Source organism: Cololabis saira, chromosome 14 (genome assembly GCF_033807715.1).
Source record: "Cololabis saira isolate AMF1-May2022 chromosome 14, fColSai1.1, whole genome shotgun sequence".
NCBI lineage: Eukaryota > Metazoa > Chordata > Actinopteri > Beloniformes > Belonidae > Cololabis > Cololabis saira.
The window spans coordinates 9,745,212-9,762,385 of NC_084600.1; the positions used below are offsets into that span (position 1 = coordinate 9,745,212).

At 40.2% G+C, this 17,174-nt stretch overlaps 1 protein-coding gene across 1 annotated transcript in view; it reads right to left on the bottom strand.

Moving 5' to 3' along the window:
- Positions 1–13,515, bottom strand: part of LOC133460228 (short transient receptor potential channel 4-like) — a 46,982-nt gene extending 33,467 nt beyond the window's left edge. Inside the window, exons 1-3 of the mRNA XM_061740811.1 lie at positions 13,405–13,515; positions 5,430–5,652; positions 2,611–2,829 (exon numbers count right to left, since the gene is read on the bottom strand). Of these exons, the coding sequence (XP_061596795.1) occupies positions 2,611–2,829; positions 5,430–5,588 (378 nt within the window). The 5' untranslated portion in view covers positions 5,589–5,652; positions 13,405–13,515. The remainder of the gene's footprint in view (positions 1–2,610; positions 2,830–5,429; positions 5,653–13,404) is intronic.
- Positions 13,516–17,174: the final 3,659 nt, after the last annotated feature.

The window sequence follows — 17,174 nt, forward strand, 5'->3', positions numbered from 1 at the left end:
CCTCCCCATTCTGATGCTGGTTTGAACTGCAGCAGATCGTCTTGACCATGTCTACATGCCTACGTGCATTGAGTTGCTGCCATGTGATTGACATTAGACATTGTGTTAACGGGTAGTTGGACGGGTGTACCTAATAAAGTGGCCAGTGTATGTCAGTGTGAAAAAATACCCCCCCCCCCAAAAAAAAGAAAAAAAACAACAAAAAACTTAAAATCCCCTTGACCCCTAGACCACTGATACCCCTGCAGTCCTCAGCAGAAAACAAATCAGCCACTACACTTGTTAGATTAAAACACAACATCCGGACAAAACTTGAAAGACAGATATGCACAATTTTTGAAAGGGCAACAAATAAATAAATCTCCTGATTAATAAATCTTAGACAAGATGCTGGCAACAGATAGGACGCATTTTTCCCAGACAGCTTTTTAATCAAATCAGTGGGAATCTCTTGTGGTGATTTGGTTTCACTAGATAGATCTATTTTCACAGCCTACTCAAGTGGTGGGGAGAATCGCAATCTTTCAGAAGCATTAAAGTAAAGAGGTAATGCCTCAGCTGATTAATGTCACAGCTGAGACATTCAGACTGGGAATTATTTTTCTCTTGCATTATCCTTTAAAGCGTCCCGCCCTTTTTTTACCTGACACATTCAAAATGTTTCTTATTTTTACAATTATACTTTATTCTCTGAAAGCCTAAAGCATTGATCCTGATCAGAAACAACAAAAAGTTAAATTCTCCCCACGAGTTGACTGATGAAGCCAAAAACACAGGTGTGTGCTTGCGTTCAAGCGTGTTTGGTTCATGTGTGGCAGATATATATATGTATGTATGATATATATGTGCAATATATATAATTATAGGAATTCAATATTAAACAAGCAGCTCCAGCTGCTTCAAGAAGGGATGCATTTTTGAACAACAGCAATCTAATTTTGCCAAAATCACATTGTCTCTTGGTGAACATGCTCATCCAGCCTTTTTCTGTATGAATTATTACTTTTTTAAGAGACAGAAAGAGGCTTTTGAAAACAGCAAGTCCCAGCTATTGTTGTTGCCAAAAATACCAGGTCAATTATTTTGGATTGTATGAAAAAAGCTGCAAGCAACAACATACATCTTATAAGAGAAGCAATGAGTATGTGTTTTTTTACCGGCTGACGCAGCACTCCTCTCAGCTGGAGTCAGAAGTTCTCCAGTGTTTTGTTCATGTGTACCTCTGTGTCATGGATGCTGTGCATCTATTTTGGGTTTAATGCTGAGACGCATTTCAATTAAAACAATAATCCATTTTAATCTAATTATTTATATGCATCCATAATTGAGCTGAATCCAATTCTGTTTCATTATAACTGTAGTCATATAATGCTATTATTACAAAAAAAGCAGCCGAACTAAGGACATTCCAAACAAAATATCTATTTAATTCAGTCCCTCATCCTGCTGAACTACTGGATTTTGCGGAACATTAGAGGCACCGGGTTATGAGGAGCAATATCAATGAACGGCTTTATTTTCATCCCTAAGTGCATTGGTGTAAAAAAAAACGCATGATAAATCATATATAAAGTGAAACAAAAAAACATTCTGGTCAGTCGAACTTCTTCAATTAATTCACAATAACTCAGAATATCATTCGGTTGTAACTAAAACAGAAAAATACTCTCACATTTTAAATAATTTGTCTTCCATGAATCCACAAATAAAAAGTGGAGGAGGTAAGAATCGTACTACGTCCTGTACTCTGATTGGTTCATCGCTGACATCGATAGGGGACACCTGAAGTTAGTGTGGGGTTGGAACAACGTTGTATTCCAACATTTGATTATAACTGATTATGATGTAGATTGCAAAATTGGGTTTACTCTAAAAACATAACGTTGGCTTGACGTCTAATTACAGTAAGGTAACATGGACTAGATGGTGGATGATGGTCGCTTGCCAGCGCTACATAATTAGTTATCTAACGTTGCCTGACGTTGCAACCTGTATCCAACCAAGAACTGACTTTAATACAACGTCGCTGTGTCAGCTGAACGGTCCGACCATCAGTCAAACAGAGCGACTCCGTCGCTACCAAAGTCACACTAAAACGTTTTGACAGATATTTTTTTGTGTACCAGATAAAACTGGTTCGAGGTCAGTAAGCACAATAAAATTCATATATACGGTGCCCCGGATTATAGGACGCACTGCCGATTTTTGAGAAAAATTGATTTTAAGTGCGCCTTATAGTGCGTAAAATACGGTAACATCGACTTCATACTTAAACCGAAGCTCCATTTCTCCCTCTTAGAGCCCAGATATACTTGCTGTTTGAGCTTGCGTTCTCGTCCGTTCGCGTGCAACACCAACTGCAACGTCGCTTGCGTAGTACGCGAGGAGAGAGCGTCGTACTGGCGGTAACCGATTGGGGGCGGTAAGCAGAGCAACATTTGGAAAACTGATTAAGCGCCACCCGCGGCCACAGCAAGAACTGCATGTCGCGTACGCGTTCAGTGTCTTTTTGAGAACGTGCACGTCGACGCGTCAAATGAACGCAGAATATGCATGATGCGTACGCGTTCTGAACTGCAAGTATATCTGGGCTCTCAATCATCTCCTCACCTGCATGCCCCCACTGGGCTTCTTGTGAATGAGCAGCAGCTCCACGGCTCCCACCACTTCCTTCCGGATCGCGTGCAGGAGGGCATCACCAACGTAGACGTTGAAGCTCAGCAGGAGCTCAATAATTTCCAGGTTCTCGTTCTCAATGGCAATCAGAAGAGCCGTGCGGCCGAGAGGGTCGATGCAGTTAATGTTGATCTTGAAATAAATCTCTGCCTCCTGGCAAAAATAAGGTAGGGAGTGAAAGTTAGGGTGGCTCTCAATAATTCCTGCTCTTGGACTCCAGTGTGTTAAAAAGATGACCTTGATTTGTGAAGAAAGCCCACTCTTTACGGGTGTTTTCAGGCCTGTGGCCCGTTTGTTTTGTTTTCCGATTCAGGGGCTAAATCGATACAGTTGTTTTGTTTTTCGTTTGTGGCGTTTGTGTTCACAAGGCAACCGTCTGTAGCGGTTCAAAGCTGTTAACAAATGCCATGGGGAACCAACTGTTCTCTCATTGGTCAGAAATGAATGCGGAAGGAGTTTCCTCTTCCGTACCCCGGGAAAAACAACAACTATGGAGCGAGTGTGGCTAGTTTGTTTCTGTGCATTTCTGTGTGCTGTGTGAATTCTGTTCTCACTGCAAACGAACCGCTCCAGGTCTGGAATGAAAGCGAGCAGAGACCAGCTCTCCTAGGAGATCTCGGCTCGCTGGTTTTGTCCCTTATCTGAGCACGATTGCTGTGTTCACATATACCAAACAAACCGATCTTTAGGGGGAAACGCTCCCTGTTTTGGAACAACTGCTCCAAACGGGACAGGTGTGAAAGCACCCTAACACTTGTCTTTGGAAACATCATATTCCATGGTTTTGAACTCAACAGGTCCATGCCAAACCAGTTTCCCTTGGTTAAACACAGGACGAGCTGAACAGGAACATCTAGAGTTTAGGCCGCAACTACACAGTGGAACCAGCATACGTACAAAATTGACTCATAGGCCAACAAAAACTAATATCTATCCATTGTTATGAATATAGATCACCTATTGAATCCTGTCATCATTAAAGAAGATCGCCCCCTGCCCTCCCTAAATGATATTGCAGACTCTCAGGGGCTGAAAAGGGCTAAAAGGATTTTGCAGGACCCATCTCATCCCATCCTCGTCTTTTTGACCTGCTGCCCTCCGGCAGGAGGTACAGAGTCCTGAAGCAGCGGAAAAACAGACTCAAAAAAACACCTACTATCCCTGGGCCATTAGATTTTTAAATAATACACAACAAAACATAACATAACAGAACAGAACAGGTGTATTTTTTTTTTTGAATGATGTGGGAGTGATGTCTAGGTCACAGTTTGTTGCACTTTACCAGACATTGTTTCTATTGCTATTATGTTTTTATACTGTGCTTTTCATATTTATTTATTTGCTTCCTTTGCACTTTGGTGGGAACATCCCAACCAATCTCGTTGTAACCTGAGCACAATGACAATAAAGTCTATTCTATTCTATTAAAGCATTTGAAAGGGAGCTAAAATGATGATTTAATCATAACAATTCCAAATGCTTGTGCTTGATTAACAATTATGTAAAACAACACAATCATAAATTATCAGTCTAAAATTAAAATCAACGGCTTAAAAGCTGTATATAGTTTAAATATGCATGCCCATCGGCAGAATCTGAAATGAAATCAGTCAAGTCGCTCTTATAATTAACATCGGCAGTTATAAGTGCAGGTGCACAAGACCTGTTGCAGCTTATCTGACTCACACGAGTTAAAATGTGCTTGTTGAGGATGAAAAGGAGCTGCAAGCCATTTTAAATTTGGTGCATACGCAGTGTCTTCTGCAGAATTAAGGCAGCATGAAAAGACAGTATGACCACGGTCAAGTGCAGGGCTGGTGCTGGTTCTGTGAGCGTACCCAGTAGCACTGAGATAAGCACGGAGGCTGGGGTGCAAAAAGTGCTCGGTAAATAACCATAAATTATACATTGCAAGTACTGTGACAGCAAAAATGAAAAAGAAAAGCAGTTCACTTAATCATCAAGCCATACTGACGAGAGAAAGGATCAGCTATCATAATGGTTGCACAGGCCACCCGTGATATATTTCTCTAAATCATCCGAGCTAGGGTTTGGCTGTAATGTCCATTAGCTCCTCCATGATTTAGACCAGTGATCATCAACTGGCGGCCCGCGGGCCGAATCCGGTCCGCCGAACCATCCAATCCGGCCTGTGACTGGATTCCATAATTATGAGGATCAGCAGCAACAGTTTTGTTGCAAATGAGGCATACAGGTGACGCATTTTGGAAGGTCGGCATGATAAACGCGTACTTTTCAGTCCAGTCATCTTTAAAGGATCTGATTTCCACATCAACTTTTCGTTTCATGGCCTTTGAGAGTGCAATTTTACCTGTGTTAAGAGGCCTTTTCCTATCACTTCCGTGGCGTTGCCTTTAAGCCTAGTTAAATTTTTTGGGAGGTGCCCGTCAGGCTACGGTGTAGGCTACGGAGAGACTCCCGTGTAGCCGCGTACCCTACGGCGTAGGTTTTAACGCAGAACCATAATTCAGCCATGACTCATAAAGGCTAAAAATACCTTCAGTTTTGTAATGAAATGGAAAAAATATAAACAATAAACATCAAATAATAATGCTATACCAAAATTTTATTTTAACTTGAGGGTCCGGCCCCCAAGGTGACTGTGCGGTAAAATTCTGGCCTTCTAAATAAGGGGTCACCAACTATATTTGTTAGACTCTCCATGCAATCATTTATCAATTTATCAATGAATGTTTCCATTCTTTCATAGTTACACATGCACACACACACACCTTCAAAGCTTGCTTCACACTGGCATAGTCTCCTTTCTCCACAGCGCCGAGGTAGGCTTTCTCCAACGCTGACAGCTCCGACTCTGCCCGCACAATTCTCAGCGGGATGCGGTCCCGGTATGAAGAGCTGTCAGTCCGCCGGTAGTACAGCTGTGACATCTCCCTGGGATCAGCTTACCAGCACCCTCTCAACACAGCTGCTGCCAGCCTGGGGGAAGTCACACTAGAAGGGACAAGGGCAAAGGGATTCAAAAAATAAGTGAACCTGTTGCTTCTGACCTTCTCAAGCAGGAAATGGATGAATAAAGGCATAAAAGGAGACCACAGCAAAAGCAGAGAAGAAGCAGGAATTCATAACATGATCCACAATAGTGCATAAAATGTTCACACAGGTTTCAAACGTACATTAAGAAGCCCCATTTAAACAACTGAAATACAGTTATCCTCTGTTACCTAGACTGAGAATCATTGAAATAACCTGCAGTTAACTTGATCGTAAAACCAGAATCAGGTATTTTCAAATGAGAGACGTGAATATATTGTGGCAAGCAGTGCTCTTAAATTGGGATTGGACCTGGTGGAAATGCTGCTTTTTTAATGGGGCATTGTCCAACGGAGAAGTTTTACTATTAAAAAAGCATAAAAAAGATATTTTCCCCATGTTAGCTTTAGTTCTCATCGCAAAGAGAACAACTAAGGGAATTTCCTGTCATATGAAATGAAACTCAAACCCAAACACTTGAAACTGAATATAACTCGGGGTCATAGACACAAACAGCATAACTCATATTAATAAATATTTACTAGTGAATAAAAAAAAAAGGTTTGCAGGATTAACCATTTCCCATGAGTCCTTGCGGCTGTGTTCTCCTAGAAAGCACAATATTGCCCTGAACTGATGCTGTTGCCAGAACACACAGTGTCTCATGTTTCTACTCCGAAGTTCTTTGTTGTAATAAGAAGGTCAGGAAACGCCTGCGTGAAGATGCTGCACGCATCTCTCTCAGGTCAGGCAGAGTCCTGCATTTTCCTTCACTGACTAACGCAGCTTCTTACGTTCAATAGACTCCCACAAAGAAAGGGATTCAGTCTGAGTCCAAACTGCTTCATTTATTGGAAGTGCTTCACTTTCACTTTTGCGTGCTTTCACCATTCCTGTTCCTCCTGGCAATTGACTGGAGAGAAACTACTACTGGCAGGAGAAATGGAATCTGTGGTGGCAAAAATTGTTGTTCGTTCAATAAAGTGTTCAAAAAGAATATTCTGGAGTTTTAATAAAAAGCATTCATGAATGGAGATCACAGAGTGCAGTCTGATCAGACGAGCAGTCAGCCATGAGTGAGCTGAAGATGTTTAGAGACACCCTATCTTATAGTTTTAGCAAGCTTAAAACAATGAGACAAAATATGGCCCCCTGACACTCAACCTGGCTCCACCGCCTGATAGTGAGAAATTCCACAGGCACTGTATCAGAGGAGCTTGACCTCGTGCAGCATAGCAATGTTCACTTGAAAACAGGATTTGTGCTTTAGTCTTAAAGCATACGAGATGTTATACTAAAATTTCCAATTACAAATCCAGTGGACAATGTGGGATCAGCTGGATGATCTTGATGTTGGGGATGACATAGCTCTCCTTTCACATACACATACACAGATGCAAGAGAAAACGGAAAGACTGTCACAAACTGCAATAAAACTCGGTCTCAACCCCAATATAGCAAAAACATAGGTGATCAAGATCCATGCCAAAACCACCAACCCTATCCTTATGAACAACACTGCTCTAGAGGAGGTACAGTCTTTCACCTACCTAGGTAGTGTTGTGGACAACACCGGAGGGACAGATGCTGACATCAACGGCAGAACCAACAAGTCTAGAGTGGTGTTCAACATGCTCAGGAAGATCTGGAGCTCCAATAACATCTCCTTAAACACCAACATGCGCATCTTCAACTCCAGTGTGAAACAGGTGTTGCTGTATGGAGCTGAGACCCGGAAGACAACATCACTCACAACGCACAAGTTGCAGACTTTTATAAACACCTGCCTCAGGAGAATCCTCCACATCTGGGACAAAGTAATCAATGTGGACCCGTGGAAAATAACAAGCCAGGATCCCATTGACTTACAAATCCGGAAGAGAAAGTGGAATTGGATTGGCCACACCCTCAGAAAACCGGCGACAAACACCGCCAGACAAGACAAGCTTTGAAGTGGAACCCCCAAGGAAAGAGGAAACGAGGTCGCCCCAGGAACAGCTGGAGGAGAAGAACCGAGGCAGAAATGGTAGAGAGCGGCCTCAACTGGGGAGATCTCAAAACAACAGCTAAAAGCCGAGTGAAATGGAAGATATTTGTCAGCGGCCTATGCACCCTAGAGGAGCAAAGGGCTTAAGTAAAAAAAAAAGCTTCACTTTCGGTTTCAACGTTTTGTGTCTTGGTCAGAATTGGCAGTTTCCTGTGGTCATATGTTACGCTTTTTACACGTAAGAACATGGATGTATAGAAGTTTGACTTTCTGCTAAACTTGGCACTTAATATGCACCGCTGGAGGAAGCTGAGGACCCTTTTATCCTTCCCAAGAGTGGTAGACAAAATACAATAAAAAAAACCCCAATCCTAAGGCAAGGTGTGTACTAGTGTGTGAGTTCTCAAAGCAACCCAGTGTTGCCTCTAAGCAGCTAACGACCTCTCTCACATTGTTTATATGTATGTCCATGAAGCCATTTACGGGAGGACACTCAACAACAATGGTGTGAATGCAAGATCCAGAATAAAGATTTCCACCCAACCACAGCTTGCTAACGACTATACATGTCAGGGAGCTGGTGAACAGCTGGATCAAAGCACAACTATCTGGTTTAACTCAGATGCCATGTTTCCTACACAAAACTGCAGTGCAAGAATTTTATGAAATCTGTAAAACATGGTGGATGCAGTTTCAAGGACTATTGGAATTATTTAAACCAAAAGAAATTATGAATTATTCTGGTAAATTAAGACTTATATACCAAACAAGCATCGGGAAATAGGGATTATGTTAATTCCTCTGCCACTGTCTAGAAAAAAAACAAACCCTGTACAAGACATACCTTTGCCATTAAGAAAGGAGCCAAATCAATTATTTAACTCGCAACTAAGTCAGTCAATCAATCAATCCACACAAGGTTTGTAAAAAGTTAGGCTTATCACTTGTTTACACTCAGAAAGTGGCCTTTAATTGCAAACAACATGGTCTGTTTTGTGCATTTTTTTGTGCATTTTTCTGCACTGAAATATATATATATAACATTATAATTGTTATATATAATATGACAGTTGATGTCAAATTAACATATGGAGCTCATTCACTGCACCGATAAACAAATCAGAGAGATTATTCTTATTGACAGACCCGAGGCACAGGGAAAAAAGAAAAGGCTGACGTGAAAAACGACAGATTAAACAGTGCGTTACATACAGAAAAAGACAAGAGTGACAGATGTTCTCCAACACTGCTGATGCTCCCAGCAGCAATCTTTTGGATTGATACAGGGGTCAGAGCATGTATACGTGAACAATATTTCAAGAAAAAAAGATCAGTTGGCAAGACAAGTTTTCTTATCCCACAAATCATTCCCTCGAAGAATGATTGAAAGGAATAAATACTTGTTTTGTATGGGCAAGTCAAAGCCCTGACAGTAACTCATCAGAAATATTCAGGAAGGACCTCACATGAGCAGTTCTTGAGAGGATACCCACCAATATTCCAGACTTCATTTTGGAAACGCCTCTGGAATTCTATAGGGCTGTGGTGGCATGGTTCACAACATTCCAGGGTAGACAGACATAATTATGCCAGCATCATTTTATGTCCTTAACTGAAGCGATGCGTGAACAAAACTAATAGGCTGCTTTATCTGGTGTTCTGTATTAACAACCTCAAGAGGTGGAGAGGACAAGAAAGCAAGGACAGAAGAAAGAGCAGGTACATGAAAGATATGAGTTTAAAAGAAAAAGAAAAAAGAAACATGTGGCTACAAATCACTTACTAAAATTAAAAAAAGCTGGGAGTCAACATGGCAAGTGCGTCATACCCATCTCTCTTCCTACTGTCTCAGGAAAACTCATAGAAAATTGACGAGCAGCCCTTTTTTTAAGGACAAGAGAAAAACAGCAATTCCTTATATATATATATATATATATATATATAATATATATATATATATATATATATATATATATATATATACACACACACATATATATATATATACATTGAAAGTGAGTAAGCAAACACTTTTAGTTTAATAAATACATCTTTTTTCTTTGCCTCATTCATCCTGTTCAGAGGCATAATAGCACTAAAGTCTATCCCAGTGGTCATTATATGAAATGCATATGCCATATTAATGGTTTATTGCTTCAAAGTATTGATTTTTGAGTTCCATGAATCTGTTAAGTCAAGAAAAGGTCTACGAAAGGATGAAGCTTTCACCTTACAGTTATTCGCACTGAAATCACTGCTCCTGGTTCCTGAATCAGGGTTTATTGCCATATATTAGCATTATGGCTGCTTAGTGGCCTGATTGGCTCACTCTCAAATAATGAGCAGCTGACTTCCAGAGGGTTGTTTTTTAAAAGTTATTAAAGGGATATTTTGTTGTTGTTTTTTCCCTTAATGGTTCAAGAAAACGCCATACTGTGGATTTTTGTGCCACTTGATTTTTTCATCAGACAAACAGTCATACAGACTTGGTCCATCAGGGTCTGTATTACAACATGAACTGTGTTATATGAACGGTGTTGTTGCAGCAGAAAAAGCAAATAAAATGCTTGTTGTATAAGGAATGAGATGTAAATACACTGTTACCCATAAAGTTGGAATCATTTTGCTATCAGAAACATTACTCTTATATTGTTCTTCTTTTTATTTACTGGCAAAAATGTATATCTTACAGTAATCAAAATTAGTCTGAATACCAATATTCAAACTAATTTTGATTAGGATATACATTTTTGCTTGTTTATTGTTTTAGATGAGGAAAATTCCCTCATCAATGCATCTCATTCATTTCTAACTGTTATCCTTGCTGCCTGTGCCTGAACCTGAAACCAGAAGCACTCTGTGAGGTTTTGAGATTGCAATGGCCTCCTGTGCAACAATTCCACTTTAAATCAAAATATATCTAGGCACACCTGGTGCCTGTTATTCAGTAAAATATAGATACTGGTTCCAGTTCAGGGTGTAATTTGTGGTAAAAACATGATAGGCTTCTTCAGTTCAGTTCATCCATTCATAATCTATCCCCACTTCTTCCTATTCATGGTCGGGGGCAAGGTGAGGCAAGGCAGGTTTATTTCTATAGCACAATTCAACAACTTGGTGATTCAAAGTGCTTTACGGAGACATAAGAACATCACATAGTAGAAATAAAAAGCATGATTTAGAATTCGAGAAAAAAGAACAATTGATAAAATATGATCAAGTTTTGAAACTTGTAACAGTTTAAAAGTAACAGTACAGATGTGGATCTTTATTCAAATGCAGCGTCTTCAACCTGGATTTAAATAAACTGAATGTTTCAGCTGAGCTGAGGCTTTCTGGGCGTCCATGTCTGGTTCTGACTCTGGGAACTGATAAAACACCAGATCCAGGTGACCTGGGGGGTCTGGAAGGTTCATACTGGGTCAGTGTATTCTGGTCCTGGACCATTCTGATCTTTATAGACCAGCATCAGGATATTAAAGTCTATCCTCTGATGGACAAGCTGCCAATGTAAAGACCTCAGAGCTGGACGGATGTGGTCCACTTTTCTGGTCTTGGTGACTGGAGCAGCAGAGTTCTGGATGAGCTGTGGTTGTCTGACTTTTTAGGTAAACCTGTAAAGGTGCTGTTACAATAATCAAGATACTAAACATGAATGCTGGACTAGTGTCTTCAGGTCCTACTGAGACATCGGATCTTTTAACCTTGATATATTCTTTGTTATTGCCTTAATGTGTTTTTCCAAATCTAGGGCTGAGTCCATCACAACACCCAGATTGGTGGTTTTTAGGTGTAAAGGTTAAAGGTCTGTGGTGATCTGTAATAATTGCTCTTTGGTTCCAAAGACAATTACCTCAGTTTCCTTTTGTTTAGCTGGAGAAAGTTGTGGCACATCCAGTCATTAATCTCCTCCATGCCTTTACCAAGAGCCTGACAGGGTCTCCTGGTGACATTGTAACATCTGTGTGTCATCTGCATAGCTATGGTAGTTTATGTTGTTGTTCTATATAATCTGTGCCGGTGGGAGCATGGAGATGTTAAACAGAAGAGGTCCCGGGATGGAACCTTGGGGAACTCCACGTGTGATTCTTGTCTGCTCAGATGTAAAGTTACTTATTGACACCAAGTACTTCATGTTATCCACGTACGTTTGAACCAGTTTAGTACAGTTCTGGAAAGACCCGCCCAGTTCTCCAGTCGTTTGAGTATATTTTGTATCACATGCAGCACTGAGATCCAGTAAAACTAAGAGATTTTCCCACTGTCTGTATTCAAGCATGTCACTAAACACTTTGGTCCGAGCAGTCTCAGTGCTGTGGTGCTCTCCAAAAGCTGACTGGCAGTTGTTTTGTGTTAAAAACTAATTTAGCTGTCGAAAAACTGCTTTTTCAGTGATCTTACTTAAAAATGGGAGATTTGAGATCAGCTTGTGGTTGTTAGAGGGGTCTGCTGGAGGCGATCCCAGCTCTCTTCAGACGAGAGGCAGGGGTACGGCCTCTGCGCCAGTTCATTGCAGAGCCACACACTCACTTCTATGGCAATTTAGATTCAGCAGTTAGCCAATATACATGTTTCCCCATGTGCATGTTGGCTAATGAATATGTTTTTGCATGTCGGAGAACATGCAAACTGCACGAAGAAAATCCCCAGCTAGAATTTGAGCCAGGAACCCTGTGTGTGACTGTGAGGCAGCAGTTATCCACCACACTACTGTACTTCCCCCAAAACAATGCTCAATACAATGCTCATTTCAATTCAATTCACTTCACCTTTCAAAATCCCTAAACGGAAATTCAACTGTTGTTGTGGAAAGTCAATCAATCAGTGTTATAAAGTCACTGTTAAGAGTCTTTGTAGCACTTAACAAGGCCATTTTATGAGTGGAATCAGTACATATCACATGATAACTAAATACAGAAAGGCTCTGAAATTCAGTTTTGTTCCGAAAAGCACAGGTTTTTCAACAGAAACTCCGCTATAAGTTATCCCTTCAAGAGGTTTAAGCATGAGTTTGGTAGCTGCTGCTCAGATGAAGGCTATAAAAGATCAGACACATGAAGTGGCCACATAACAGTATATTTACTGCCCATACGTATTTATTATACCAATTACACTTCCTGTAATCCTGTTTAATATGACAGAATTAGTCAAGAAATATATCCAACATAAATGCTACCCCCTGAGAAACGGTGCAAGATAATTAGTAGATGATCTTCATGCGAGTAATAATTATATATATATATATATATATATATATATATATATATATATATATATATATTTAAGAATTACAGTTTCATGGAATGAATAAATCATTTAGATATTATAAAAAAGTCGGATTTTTTTTTTTTTAATTAGGAAAAGCCTATATTTAGCAAAAGAAAAATGTTTTATTCTGAAAGTTGCAGTGGTTAGAGCAGCTACTGAAGATATTTTTCAACATAATCCCACCAGAGAAGCCTTCCCTGACCTTTAAACAGGGTATTAAAAATAAATCAATAATTAAAAAAAAAAAAAAAAACATAAAAACGTCAGTTAAAGAGCTTTGCATGGTTTCAGGTCACAATTTTGACAATTATTATTTAAACATTTGTGTGAGAGAGTGATAATGGTTGTATGTAAGGACGCATGAATTTTGCAGGCTGCCCTTGTCTCCCTTGTGTTGCAAAGCTTTCTGTAGCCAAACATTTAGACATGTCAAGGAAACATGAACAAAAAGAACAAACCTTTGAGGTGCAGCGCATTGGAACTTCGTTCAGGAAAATTAGGGTTCTTCTTTTGGTAAATTAATTTTTTTTTTTAATCCTTTGGCTCAACTTCTTGAATGAAGCATCTCTCCAGCCCCAGATGTGAAACAGCTGCGTTGGTCTTCGTGCAGACTGCTTGTTGATGTGTTGTTGCCCGAGTCGCCAGTTTGTCTTTTCCTTGTTTTTTTTTCTTTCTCCTCCACCTAATCTGCATTCAACACTTTTGATTTTGGAGACTTGGCTGCTTTCACACAACGCATCCCGATTGGCTCCGTTTTAATCACGATTTCCATTGTTTGAGGGTTTTTGCGCGAGGAGAAACGCCGCATCCAAAGCGTCACCCGCACAGAGAGACGATTAAAAACGGGCAACAACAACAAACACGCAAGTTTCCTCGGTAGATTAGATATGCTTCTTGCAAACTCTCTGGCTTTGCTTTCTGCAGGGGCTGTTTTTGCCTTTGTTCTTTTCCCAGTCGAGCTAATCCACCTGTTGGGGGCTGCTGAGCGGAGACGCTGAGCGGAGCCGCGGCGCGTCCAGATGCGTGTCGGGTCTGCAGAGAAGAGCGCTCCTGCAGCGCTGCTGCTGCAGAGGGGCCGTGCGCACCACGGAGACGCATTCAACAATGTGCCACTGCAAGAGGGAGAAATCTTCCAAAGAGCAACGCACACAGATGCCCAGGCTCACTTCAAACACATACAACTTATATAACACTTCCAGTTTCACAGACAGCTGCTTGAAAGCTTGGTGAAAAAAAGGCACGAACACGCAAAATGTGTTTTCCGTATGTCTAATGTAAATGTAAATGTAAATGTACTTTATTTATATAGCCCTTTACAGCCACCTCTAGGTGAGCCAAAGTGCTTTACAGAATAAAACATACAGGAATACAACATACAATCATGAGACTACGGAAGAGTATTAGGGCCATGCAGGAGAAAAGATATTTGAGAAGAGGAAGATTTTTTTTTATCGTGCACTTGAAAAAACTCGAAATGTCGAGAATAATGTTGAAATACAATTTCGAGAAAAAAAGCGAAATGTCGAGAATAATGTTGAAATACAATTTCAAGAATAAAGTCAAAGTTTTTTCTCGATATTGTACTTCAACATTAATCTCGACATTTCGACTTTTTTCTCAACATTTCAACTTTTTTCTCAACATTTCGACTTTTTTCTCGACATTTTAACTTTTTTCTCGACATTTCGACTTTTTTCTCGAAGTGCATAATGAAAAAAAATCTTCCTTTTCTAAAATATTATTTTTATTTTTCTCCTGCCTGGCCCTTATACTCTTTCGTATAGAATAAAAAAGAATAAGAATAAAAGAATAAAAAGTGTCACCACACTACTGGGTATTAAAAGCCATTCTAAATAAATACGTTTTAAGCCTTGATTTAAAAAGGCCCAGGTCAGAAGGACCTGTTGAAGGGCTAATAGAGGACTTGGAGACGCCAACATATACTGCATTACAATAGTCTTGTCAAGGTTTGACATTCCCCCCAGCTTTCAGTTTCTGTTTTGCCCCGCCTGTGTCCCATCTGCCCTGATTGTCTGCACCTGTGTCTCGTCGTGTCTCGTTATCCCCTGTGTATATCTGGTCTTGTCATTGCCTTGTTCCCTTTCGGACCGTACTGTTTTGTTCCTCATGTTTCCTTCCACGTTCTTCCTCCTCAAGTTTTTGATCCCTGTTTAGTTTGTTTTGATCCTGCTCTGCAGTGCTTTTAGTTTGGTTTTTTGGTAAATAAACCCTTTTTTCGTTGAACTCCTGCCTCCTGCTCTCCTGCGTTTGGGTCCACACCTTACCCCCAGACGTGACAAGTCTAATCTGGAGCTGATTAGAGCGTGAACAGCTTTCTCCAGGTCGTGATGATTTCAAAAAGATTTCACTTTGGCTAGGAGGCGTAACGGATAAAAACTTGTCCTAACAACGTTATCAACTTGTTTGTCAAATTTTAAAAAACGATCAAAAATCACACCCAGACCGTCGTGAGACCGGTTAGTTTTATCCTACTGATGAGGTGTTGTTGCAATGGTAATTGACTAATGGTCCCCTTCAGTGAAAAAGAAGGAATAGAGGAAAGATCAACTCTATATTCACAAGATCTGTTTATTTTGTTCAGTGGTTGTGAATGTCTGAAAATGCCAGAAGAAAGAGATTTGACAGGGAAAGCTCCCATTTCTTTGCAAATATTCGTCAGAGTTGGATGGATTGCACATGCTTGAGTTGGAGCCAAGTGATGTATGATGGATTGCTTATCATATCTCACTGGTCATACTTCAAACACACTGTTAGTCTAACAGCCTCACTCTGTTTGGTGCCTTTAAGGGCTGATAATGTAAATGCTAATGGTGTGTAATCATGCTGAATGTTCCCTGACATGATCCTGGAGTCTCAGACTCATTCCTTGTTTGCAAGTGTGTGTGTATGTGAGTGTGCTCCTGTTAGGATGGTAATGCTAAAGCATTTGTTTGGGAGGACAGGACAGCAGATGAGGTTTCATTATTCTTTCTCATGGGCTTCTGTCTCTAAGTCAATGATAGCTATAGTCAAATAATTAAAATACTCACTATGCTACTACTGTCAGAACATAAAGTGCATATCTTCTGTATTTTGACTAAGGTAATCCAAAAATAATGTATTAATATTATTATTATTTATTATATTATTATATTGTATTATTCATTTAAAGCTGCTCATTTCTTATGATCCATATAATCAAATTAAACAGGGATACAAGAGGGATAACAAGGTTACCTGAGGTCAGACTTCAATAGGAAAAGTTGTCTTCATCAACTCCACATTTTTAAACATCTAAAGTTGTGTAATGCTTGTTTTTCAAAGTTGGGAGAACTCTACATTTTAGAAAGTTTCCTTATTTTTATCACCAGGCCAGAGAGGGGACAAGTAATAATAATAATGACTTGGATTTATATAGCGCCCTTCAAGGCACCCAGAGCGCTTTACAGAGATCATTATTCATTCATACACATTCTCACTGGTGGTGGTAAGCTACGTTTGTAGCCACAGCTGCCCTGGGGCAGACTGACAGAAGCGTGGCTGCCATATCGCGCCTAACGGCCCCTCCGACCACCACCAACATTCATACACATTCACACGAGGCAAGGTGGGTAAGGTGTCTTGCCCAAGGACACTACGACAGCAAACTGGGACAGAGCGGGATTCGAACCGCCAACCTTCGGATCATTGGACGACCTGCTCTACCACCTGAGCTACTGCCGCCCCAAGTGTACCATTTTACTTCCAAAAACTACTTCTAATACTTCTAAAAACCGTTACTGTTTGTGACCCAGGTTCTGTGGTTACATGGAAAGGTAATAAGGTAATCATTTTTACGGATATTACTGCAGCACAGAAAAGAGGGAAGATGTAGGAGTTGGTCTTTCTGAATGTTAAACCAAAAGTGGAGCAAAGGCGTGAAAAGCTGCAGAAGAATATACACTCGTATTACGAACAAGACCGTATAATCCACATTTTTATTTCACATAAGACTTCACATGAAATGGAAGGGGATCTAGACAATGGATGGACTGGCATTACTTCAAATCAAATCAAGATTTATTTATATAGCGCTTTTCATGCATATATAAAAATGCAACACAAAGTGCTTTACACTATATTTCACTATAGGAGGTTCACTCGACAAGCCCTTATGGGTTTTTTTTGTTTCCTCCCGCACATTTTCTGTTATAGTGTATTTCTTTTTTTTATATCCTTTTTTTTTCTA